Raw genomic sequence first — 12037 nt, forward strand, 5'->3', positions numbered from 1 at the left:
AGACCATAGGGTGTCTGTCTTGCCTTAATTGGGTTCAAAGTCAGAGCAAAACTACTGTGAAAATGTTTGTTCTGTAACATCACAGAGCATCAAAGTGTGCGTGCATGTGTGTGTGTGTGTGTGTGTGTGAGAGAGAGTGTGAGAAGAAAATATGTGTAGAGCAACAGAAATATAAAACCACACAAAATATATGCAAAAACAAAGTGCTTTCATATAAAGAGGCAATTAGTCATATGTGCAATTTGGGCTAGACCTGGTACACACAAATAAATCAGGGCTGGTCATGTACTATTACACTGGTACACATGTATAAATCAGGGCTAGTCCTGTACTATTACACTGGTACACACGTATAGATCAGGGCTAGTCCTGTACCATTACACTGGTACACACGTATAGATCAGGGTTAGTCCTGTACTATTACACTGGTACACACGTATAGATCAGGGTTAGTCCTGTACTATTACACTGGTACACACATATAGATCAGGGCTATTCCTGTACTATTACACTGGTACACACATATAGATCAGGGCTATTCCTGTACTATTACACTGGTACACACATATAGATCAGGGTTAGTCCTGTACCATTACACTGTTACACGTGTATAGATCAGGGCTAGTCTTGTACTATTACACTGGTACACACATATAGATCAGGGTTAGTCCTGTACCATTACACTGGTACACATGTATAGATCAGGGCTAGTCCTGTACTATTATACTGGTACACACGTATAGATTAGGGTTAGTCCTGTACCATTACACTGTTACACGTGTATAGATCAGGGCTAGTCCTGTACTATTACACTGGCACACATATAGATCAGGGTTAGTCCTGTACCATTACACTGGTACACACATATAGATCAGGGCTAGTCCTGTACTATTACACTGGTACACATGTATAGATCAGGGCTAGTCCTGTACTATTACACTGGTACACACGTATAGATCAGGGCTAGTCCTGTACTATTATACTGGTACACACGTATAGATTAGGGTTAGTCCTGTACCATTACACTGTTACACGTGTATAGATCAGGGCTAGTCCTGTACTATTACACTGGCACACATATAGATCAGGTACATCAGATAATGTACATCAGATAATGTACCATTACACTGGTACACACATATAGATCAGGGCTAGTCCTGTACTATTACACTGGTACACACGTATAGATTAGGGTTAGTCCTGTACTATTACACTGGTACACACATATAGATCAGGGTTAGTCCTGTACCATTACACTGGTACACACATATAGATCAGGGCTAGTCCTGTACTATTACACTGATAAGGGTTAGTCTTGTACCATAACTTGGGCTTCTCATATCAAACCACAAATAAACTTTGTCCACTTAATTACACACAGTACTGAAAAAAGGAGACGCTACTGTCTACTGAGAGAACAAAGGGTCTGTTGTATCCCCTCTTCCCCTTTACCTTCTGTCTGTCTCTCTCTCTCTCTCTCTCTCTCTCTCTCTCGCTCTCTCTCTCGCTCTCTCTCTCTCTCCCTCTCTCTGCTGCACTAACTGTAGTGTTTAAATGGTTTACTCAAACGTTAAATACCCAGAATGCTATGGGGCGATAAGGGAGCATGGGCGCTGTGCTTATGAAGGTGTGGAGGAATGAAGGGGGGGAGAGAGAAGAGAAATCAAACTGAAACAATTCTGCCGTGCCACTCCGAGCTCGTTCCCTGTGCAAATAGAGGCGCCGCCCTGCTGGGCCTCAGCAGCCAATATCTCTGCTCCATTTCACTGCAGCAGCGCAAAAACAAACACTCTTCATGACAAGCGCTCATTCTCTCGCTCCCGCTCACACACTTCCCCTTTCTCTCTCTCTCTCTCTCTCCCTCTCTCTCTCTACTCCTAACAATGGTGAAATGATCTTAGCAAATAGCGCAAGTAAATCCCGAGACCCGTTTTCTCGCTCGTCCGACGTATCTGACTGAACCGGGCTTATAAGGAAGGGATGTGACCACTCAGAGTGCAGAGGCAGGGAACTGTGTCTCGGGGAAGGACCGCTGGGCTGAAAGGAGTCGGGGGCTTGACACGCACGGCTTCACTAACTGGAACGGAACACAAGCGCCTCCATTAGTTATGGGCTTGTCAGGTCTTTCATGAGGAAATTTGGCCTGAAGTAGCTCAATAAACCTGCCAGGTGACAACATATCAAAACTATTGCACTCGGTGACATAGCGGTGCCTGCGCTCACAGATTTTAGTTAATTATTCGATATTTCATGTTTTACATAAAGCTCAATCCAAAGAGACAATATATCATTTTCATAGTATAAGCAACATTTTGAATGTACTGCTGGTTCAGTGGCAGCCATTTCCTCTCGCTCCCTTTTCCATCTCAGCCCACCAGGCCAACATCAGTCTCGCCAGAGGTGAACACAGCCTGCAACTGTGTCCATTTGAATACCGGTCAAATGGTGCATAAATGGGTTTGAAAGAAAACACAGGGCACTCGACCTTGCAATCAACAGCTGCCTGTTCCAAAGGCAGGAGACACGACCCTGCCTCATCCAGACCTGGGTGTGGAGACGAGGCAGGGTCGTTTCTGTGGAAACAAGGCAGAAGAATACATACATACCTCCCTCATACAACCTCCAGGACATAGCCACAAGGCAGAAGAGAACATGCCCCTGCCTCAACTCTCTTCCATACAACCTGCAGGACATGCCCACAAGGTAGAAGAGAACATGCCCCTGCCTCAACTCTCTTCCATACAACCTGCAGGACATGCCCACAAGGCAGAAGAGAACATGCCCCTGCCTCAACTCTCTTCCATTCAACCTGCAGGACATGCCCACAAGGCAGAAGAGAACATGCCCCTGCCTCAACTCTCTTCCATACAACCTGCAGGACATGCCCACAAGGCAGAAGAGAACATGCCCCTGCCTCAACTCTCTTCCATTCAACCTGCAGGACATGCCCACAAGGCAGAAGAGAACATGCCCCTGCCTCAACTCTCTTCCATTCAACCTCCAGGACATGCCCACAAGGCAGAAGAGAACATGCCCCTGCCTCAACTCTCTTCCATACAACCTCCAGGACATGCCCACAAGGTAGAAGGTCACATTAGCTTTATGTAGAATATTCTCTCCCTCTTCCACCTCTAATAGATACCAGGAACACCATCACTTAACTTTACATACCCGCTTCACTTTACTAACGTCTCCATCTGGAGTTCTGAACTCTGAACTTTCTCTCATTCACTCCTCACTCTTTCTTTCCTGTGTGTTCTCTTACTCCTCATCTCTTTCCATCCTGAAGGACGCGTGTGTCGATGACATCCACATCAGCCTCACGTTCACATCCATATCACGTTATGGAGAGTGCCTCATCCTGCATGAATGTCACCATGGAGACTGCTTGCCGAGTGTTTCCTCCTGTATGAACATCACCCATCACCGTGGCGACCTCCATACAGGCAGCGTTCCTCTGGTCCATTCAGCTCTATGAGGCCTTCATTTGTTGAAAGGTCTCTCCATCCTCACCGCTGCTGATCTCTCCATCCCTCACCGCTGCTGGTCTCTCCATCCCTCACCGCTGCTGGTCTCTCCATCCCTCACCGCTGCTGATCTCTCCATCCCTCACCGCTGCTGATCTCTCCATCCCCACAGCTGCTGATCTCTCCATCCCTCACCGCTGCTGATCTCTCCATCCCTCACCGCTGCTGGTCTCTCCATCCCTCACCGCTGCTGATCTCTCCATCCCTCACCGCTGCTGGTCTCTCCATCCCTCACCGCTGCTGGTCTCTCCATCCCTCACCGCTGCTGATCTCTCCATCCCTCACCGCTGCTGGTCTCTCCATCCCTCACCGCTGCTGATCTCTCCATCCCCACTGCTGCTGGTCTCTCCATCCCCACTGCTGCTGATCTCTCCATCCCCACAGCTGCTGATCTCTCCATCCCTCACCGCTGCTGATCTCTCCATCCCTCACCGCTGCTGGTCTCTCCATCCCTCACTGCTGCTGATCTCTCCATCCCCACAGCTGCTGATCTCTCCATCCCCACAGCTGCTGATCTCTCCATCCCCACTGCTGCTGATCTCTCCATCCCTGGCTACCTTTATGTGATGACTCCCCACACTGCTCACGAACATAACAGAGGGGATACAAACGGACCACACCAGACTACAGCCTGTGCCAGGGCTTCAAAGACAGGCATGCGCACCCAAACAGGCGTGAAGAAAGATGAGCGTGTTGGCTGAGCCCCAAAGTTCCTCCTGGGTCATACTGACATGACTTCCTGCAGGTATAACATTAGCCAGGATTCTTTCCAAAATTGCTTTGGCATTAAAAATGTTGATCAGTACAAGGTAGGTTTGCAATGTTGTACCAACAATGTCCATTTGTGCTGCCTACATCAACAAACGTTTTTAAGCACTAAAGCAAAAAAAAACAAAAAACAAAAAAACAAACAAAACATATTGTGGAAATGTGGAGTGAGTGGTGATGTGACCAATGAGAGCAGCAGGTTAGTGCCCCGCCCATGCTGACGCCTTCCACATCACACGAGCAGGACAAGGGTCGGAAAAGTGCTCGAACACACAATTATCACCTTGGTAATGAAGCTGTTGAGCTAGAAGCTGTTCTTTCTTCTAATTTGTTTTATTTTTGAGCTTGAGTGTGTGTGTGTGTGTGTGTGTGTGTGTGTGCGTGTGTGTGTGTGGTACCTTCTTCTCCATCAGCTGTAGTTGTTCTTTGTAGAATGCTGCCAGATGCCTCAGCTCAGCATCTTTCCTCGCAAGCTGTCTGGCCTTCAGGGATGGAGAGAGAGAGAGGGAGAGAGAGAATAAGACATAGACAAAAACACTTACAGGTACGCAATCTCTACTCTGACATTTCCCATTAAAGCAGAGTTGAATTCCATGTCGTTTCTTAGAGTTATAATGTGATCTCACGCACAGTTTCACCCTCACATCACCACCACTCACTCCACCACTCTCTATACTACCTCACCCTCCCACCAACACCACTCACTCCACCACTCTCTACTACCTCACCCTCCCAACACCACCTCTCACTCCACCACTCTCTACTACCTCACCCTCCCACCAACACCTCTATCTCCACCACTCTACTACCTCACCCTCCCAACACCACTCACTCCACCACTCTACTACCTCACCCTCCCATCACCACCACTCACTCCACCACACTCTATACTACCTCACCCTCCCAACACCTCTCACTCCACTACTCTACTACCTCACCCTCCCATCACCACCACTCACTCCACCACTCTCTATACTACCTCACCCTCCCAACACCTCTCACTCCACTACTCTACTACCTCACCCTCCCACCAACACCACTCACTCCACCACTCTACTACCTCACCCTCCCACCAACACCTCTATCTCCACCACTCTACTACCTCACCCTCCCACCAACACCACTCACTCCACCACTCTACTACCTCACCCTCCCACCAACACCACTCACTCCACCACTCTACTACCTCACCCTCCCAACACCACTCACTCCACCACTCTACTACCTCACCCTCCCACCAACACCTCTATCTCCACCACTCTACTACCTCACCCTCCCACCAACACTACTCACTCCACCACTCTACTACCTCACCCTCCCATCACCACCACTCACTCCACCACTCTCTATACTACCTCACCCTCCCAACACCTCTCACTCCACCACTCTCTACTACCTCACCCTCCCAACACCTCTCACTCCACCACTCTCTACTACCTCACCCTCCCACCAACACTACTCACTCCACCACTCTCTATACTACCTCACCCTCCCAACACCTCTATCTCCACCACTCTACTACCTCACCCTCCCACCAACACCACTCACTCCACCACTCTACTACCTCACCCTCCCACCAACACCTCTATCTCCACCACTCTACTACCTCACCCTCCCACCAACACCACTCACTCCACCACTCTCTACTACCTCACCCTCCCACCAACACTACTCACTCCACCACTCTCTATACTACCTCACCCTCCCAACACCTCTATCTCCACCACTCTACTACCTCACCCTCCCACCAACACCACTCACTCCACCACTCTACTACCTCACCCTCCCACCAACACCTCTATCTCCACCACTCTACTACCTCACCCTCCCACCAACACCTCTATCTCCACCACTCTACTACCTCACCCTCCCACCAACACCACTCACTCCACCACTCTACTACATCACCCTCCCAACACCTCTCACTCCACCACTCTACTACATCACCCTCCCAACACCACCTCTCACTCCACCACTCTCTACTACCTCACCCTCCCACCAACACCACTCACTCCACCACTCTACTACCTCACCCTCCCAACACCTCTCACTCCACCACTCTACTACATCACCCTCCCAACACCTCTCACTCCACCCTCACTACCGTGGCGTCCATCACAACACCTGTGCCGATGTTCAAACACTTCAATGGGCAAAGAAGTCTGAAGGCCATGTTTGGGATCTCAGAGTCAATGAACTGATGGCTTTTTGCACATGACGAGTGGAGTGATTCATGTTTTGGCATAGCCAGACAGAACTGATCTTAGATCAGCACAAGACGCTGAAATAATTGGACCCAAGCTGTGTTGGCATGACAATGCCGTCCCAGCCACATGGTGAGTGGTTGAAGTATGAAGTGAGCTGTACCTGAGCGACACACACACACACACACACACACACACACACACACACACACAACAGCTCAAGCTTAGAAAGCCACCCAGCACATAATAAGCTTTGCAGTATGCAAGAAGAGAACAGAAGAAAAGAGAAATGATTAAAATGGATAAAAGATTAGAAACATCAGAGAAAACTGTACTGAGAGAGAGAGAGAGAGAGAGAGAGAGAAGCATTTCCAAAACTTAAGAAACGTGAGTGATAAAAGGGGGAGATAGCGTGTAAATGCAGTAGTGCAATAGACTGTGGCGTCATCTGCATCCTCCTCTTCATCAGTGCTCTTCCTCCTCCCCTGCTGGTGACCCATTACTGCAGCTCTGCAAATGTGTGTGTAGCCATGACCCTTGTTCACCGAGACACCACCTACAGAACAGCCATGTGCTGCTCACGACACTTCAGTGAAACACTACACAATCACCTAACTACACACACACACACACACACACACACACACACACACACACACACACACACACACAATTACAGACAGTGTAATCTGGCTGCTCATTTTTCTTCATTCAGGTAGGGTTAGCTGGCAGGAAGGTTCCCTTCACTCCACTATGCAGATGATGTGCAATTTTCTAGCTGAATAGCTCCAAAAGTGTTGAAGGTATCATCTGTGTGTGTGTGTGTGTGTGTGTGTGTGTGTGTACACACTTGCACCTCCATTCTGTTATAATGCACAATGAAAACATGGCGTTTGAATAACGAGAGAGCAGAGTAAGATGAATGGTGAACAGCTTCTGCTTAGCCAGGCGCTCCACTCAGGAGCAGTGAGGGGAGGAGAAGGAGGCGCCTGTGACGAGGAGAACGGAGGAGGGCACACCAGGACGCCCCGCCCCAGGACCCCCGCACCACGACGCCCCGCGCCAGGACCCCCCGCGCCATGACGCCCCGCCCCAGGACGCCCCGCCCCAGGACCCCCCGCGCCACGACGCCCCGCCCCAGGACGCCCCGCCCCAGGACCCCCCGCCCCAGGACCCCCCGCCCCACGACGCCTCGCCCCAGGACCCCCCGCCCCAGGACCCCCCGCGCCACAACGCCCCGCGCCACAACGCCCCTCACCAGGACCCCCCGCGCCACGACGCCCCGCGCCACGACGCCCCGCGCCACGACGCCCCGCACCAGGACGCCCCGCACCAGGACGCCCCGCACCAGGACGCCCCGCACCAGGACGCCCCGCACCAGGACGCCCCGCACCAGGACCCCCCGCGCCACAACGCCCCTCACCAGGACCCCCCCGCCCCAGGACCCCCCGCGCCACAACGCCCCTCACCAGGACCCCCCGCCCCAGGACGCCCCGCCCCAGGACCCCCCGCGCCACGACGCCCCGCCCCAGGACGCCCCGCCCCAGGACCCCCCCGCCCCAGGACCCCCCGCCCCACGACGCCTCGCCCCAGGACCCCCCGCCCCAGGACCCCCCGCGCCACGACGCCCCGCCCCACGACGCCCCGCCCCACGACGCCCCGCCCCACGACGCCCCGCCCCACGACGCCCCGCGCCACGACGCCCCGCGCCACGACGCCCCGCGCCAGGACACCCCGCGCCAGGACGCCCCGCGCCAGGACGCCCCGCACCAGCACGCCCTGCTCAAATCACCAAAAAGGACCCAGTCCAACACCACACCCACACACACACACACCAGGTCACCGACTGACATTAATATCCACACCTTTGGTGTGTGAGAAGAAATGTGAGAATGTGTAAACTCAGGAATGAGACCCTGGTCACTGCACCCATGAGACATGTTGATCACCATGAAACCATGTTGCTTCCATATATTCCATACAGAAACTACCAGCAGTCTTGTGAATATGTATACTATATTATCTCAGACTAGTGTGTGTGTGTGTGTGTGTGTGACAATAAGTATAGCATGGATAGTTTGACCACAGAAAACAGGATCTTTTCGATCACACCATTATAGGTGCTTTCCAAATGAGTATGAAATGCTCATAGAAGTTTAGTGGAAGGTAACGGGAGTGTGTATGTGTGTGTGTGTGTGCGTGCGTGCACCAGAACAAAATCAGGGGGCACACAGAGAAACTGGACCAGGGACACACAGAGAAACTGGACCAGGGACACACAGAGAAACAGAACCAGGGGCACACAGAGAAACAAAACCAGGGGCACACAGAGAAACTGGACCAGGGGCACACAGAGAAACTGGACCAGGTGCACACAGAGAAACTGGACCAGGTGCACACAGAGAAACTGGACCAGGGACACACAGAGAAACTGGACCAGGGACACACAGAGAAACTGGACCAGGGACACACAGAGAAACAGAACCAGGGGCACACAGAGAAACTGGACCAGGGGCACACAGAGAAACAGAACCAGGGGCACACAGAGAAACTGGACCAGGGACACACAGAGAAACTGGACCAGGGACACACAGAGAAACTGGACCAGGGACACACAGAGAAACTGGACCAGGGACACACAGAGAAACAGAACCAGGGGCACACAGAGAAACAGAACCAGGGGCACACAGAGAAACAGAACCAGGGGCACACAGAGAAACAGAACCAGGGACACACAGAGAAACAGAACCAGGGACACACAGAGAAACTGGACCAGGGACACACAGTGAAACTGGACCAGGGACACACAGAGAAACTGCCAGTCTGAACATATTTGACAACTCCAACTTCCATGCAGTACATTTTAACAGAATTTTAATCCAATTGTGAAAATTCTGTAAAATGAAATCCTTCACCAATCATTTCTCTCTCTTTCTCTCTCTCTCAAGTTCCTACAGCTGACAGACAGCACGTTCTCCCTTCTCCATCTCCCCTAGAGCGACGGCGCTCTCTCCCTCTCCCTCTCCCTCTCTCTCCCTCTACCTCTCTCTCCCTCTCTCTCACAGCTAACAAGCGATGCTACGCCAAGCATGGCAAAACCCTCTCTCTGCATGCATTTAAATCTCATCAACACCAGCTCCGCCCTTTCTGTGGCTCTGCTGCTACGGCTACCTTTCTCCCGTCCCCATTAGCTCCCCGTCTGGATCCCGAAGACCTCTTCGGCCTCGTCTTCCTCACCTTCTAGATGTCTCTCTGCGCTTCTGTTCTAGCCATTATATGCTTGCTTTGCCACTGTACTGTTTTAAACGAGTGGAAATGCAGTCGTTTCTCCCTCCACTGCAAGTCCCACAGACCTGCAGAGAGTTTCGACGAAGAGCAAAACCCGTTCATTTATTTCATAAATGATAATCAACATACAGGCTGAGTGCCAGATGACCAAACGCTTCTCTCTTTGTTAACAGTAGCAGAATATTGCAAAATATAGCCAGAGAGATTCCAGACAGGAGAGAGGAAGTGACAGTGTCTGTGCATAGCAGAAAAAAAAGGAATAAAGATAATTAAACCAAGAGAAACTCCAGTAGCACAACGTCCATCAAGTTTCGCCATAAAGAACTACTCCTTACATTCCTACACTCACAAGTGTAAGGACAAAGAACAACAAATGTTTTTGCTGCCATCTAGTGGTGGCTAAAAATATATGTGACACACCCAAACCTTAGACGGTGACTATGACATGTACCAAGATGATCAGGCTGTGAGCTCATAATCTAACCTCCAATTACAGCCCGTGGGGAGTCTCACCGGTGGATAATATGGCCACGTGAGTGACCGCTCTTGTACAAATCTGAACATTAACTGATGTTGACACACCTGTCTGTGGAGGAGAAAGCTAATGTAATCAGCCACAGTGAATAGCCTCATTACAATCCTGCACCATTACAGCTTCAACGGACAAGCTCAGGAGAGGAAGTGTCCAGCACTCGATAATCATTACGCTCACTTAACACCAGGCAGAGAAGAACGACGTGGAGCAAATCAATTAAGAGGGCAGAGAAACAAAGTGATGGAGAGGCAGAGAGAGAAAGGAAAAGCTTGTCGAAAAAAAGACGGACCACTGAAGAACGCTTTCACGTGCATTTACCTGAGTTCAAAGGAAATGAGTTTTATGTATGTGTGTGTGTGTGTGTGTGTGTGTGTGTCTCACCAGGTTCTGCACTTTCTTCAGCTCCTCACTGGTGCTGTCCCTCTCTGGGTGGAGTGCGGTGGAGGTCTGAGTGTCTCCGCCCGCCTCCTTCTCCCTGCGGGCGATGCGTGCCAGCTCGTCCCTGAGGAGAGCCTGATCCTCCTCGTACCTGCAGCCCCCACACAGAGCCCTTCAGCAGGAGACCAACACACACACACACACACACACACACACACACACACACACACACACACCTGCTCCACCCGGCTCCACCCAGCACCAACACCCCTGGCCCCAGTCCCACCACTCACACGTGCAGACTTCATAGCCACCGACTGGCTACGTCTTCATAGCCGTGGCTGCTCACATCTGGCCTCCTGATTGGCCTCTCTGCTAGGACCTCTTTGTTTTCGCTTGATTCAAATCAGCTCGTACGTGTGCGGTCAGGGTCTATAACCTAACCGCAGGCTTGCACAATTTTGGTCATTTTCGTCCTTTAGCCCATCATCAGTGGTGGCTTTCTGACCGCCGGGCCGCTACTTACTGGATATTTTGGCGTGGTGGTGTCTCCACACCCAGCAGTTCAGAGAGCGCTAGAAATAACTGCTTGTTTTGAAGGAGGTTTTGGCTTTGGCTCTGGCCGCCTGCTGACAGGGCGACTCTCAATGGAGCCCTCTGTGGTGCACCAATACTGGGAAGTGTTAGTAACCAGCGTCTAGGGGATACGGAAGACGGCCTCGTGACACTGGTGTGCACTGCCAGTGGCTACCCCGCAGTCACAAGCGCCTTAAATGACGCTGCTCTCATACAGTGAGAATTAAAGCCACCACTTCGGCACACGGCTAGGCCGTGTGAACGCTCTGCAACACTGCAGCGAGGTCCAGAGTGAAGGGACACGTTTCAAATGCTAGTCTGCCATTTTCCTGTAGAGAAAAGTAGAAGGAGAAGTTGCATCGGGGGGGGGGCGTGGCACGAGCCTTTCAGCTTTCGGTCCTCGGTCAAACAACACTGGGTCCCAGATGTCACTGTGTAGCTTACAGCAGTTGAGGCAGTGAAGACCGACTCCAGCGTGTGGAAGGTGTGAGCAGCAGGGCCCGGCTGGCAGGGGGGGGCGGGTGTGCGGGGGGTGGCAGGAGGGGGTGGGTGTGCGGGGGCTGGCAGGGGGGGCAGGTGTGCGGGGGCTGGCAGGGGGGGGCGGGTGTGCGGGGGGGTGGCAGGAGGGGGCGGGTGTGCGGGGGCTGGCAGGGGGGGGCGGGTGTGCGGGGGCTGGCAGGGGGGGTGGGTGTGCGGGGGCTGGCAGGGGGGGGCGGGTGTGCGGGGGCTGGCAGGGGGGGGCGGGTGTGCGGGGGCTGGCA

At 52.1% G+C, this 12037-nt stretch overlaps 1 protein-coding gene across 3 annotated transcripts in view; it reads right to left on the reverse strand.

Moving 5' to 3' along the window:
• The window catches only part of chchd6b (coiled-coil-helix-coiled-coil-helix domain containing 6b), a 33348-nt gene that overhangs the window by 14715 nt on the left and 6596 nt on the right, over nucleotides 1-12037 (reverse strand). For all 3 annotated transcript variants that reach the window (XM_077014309.1, XM_077014307.1, XM_077014306.1), the window contains exons 4-5: nucleotides 10704-10851; nucleotides 4694-4777 (exon numbers count right to left, since the gene is read on the reverse strand). In XM_077014309.1, coding sequence (XP_076870424.1) covers nucleotides 4694-4777; nucleotides 10704-10851 — 232 coding nt within the window. The remainder of the gene's footprint in view (nucleotides 1-4693; nucleotides 4778-10703; nucleotides 10852-12037) is intronic.

The sequence above is a fragment of the Brachyhypopomus gauderio genome, chromosome 8 (assembly GCF_052324685.1).
Source record: "Brachyhypopomus gauderio isolate BG-103 chromosome 8, BGAUD_0.2, whole genome shotgun sequence".
In the NCBI taxonomy this organism is placed as follows: domain Eukaryota; kingdom Metazoa; phylum Chordata; class Actinopteri; order Gymnotiformes; family Hypopomidae; genus Brachyhypopomus; species Brachyhypopomus gauderio.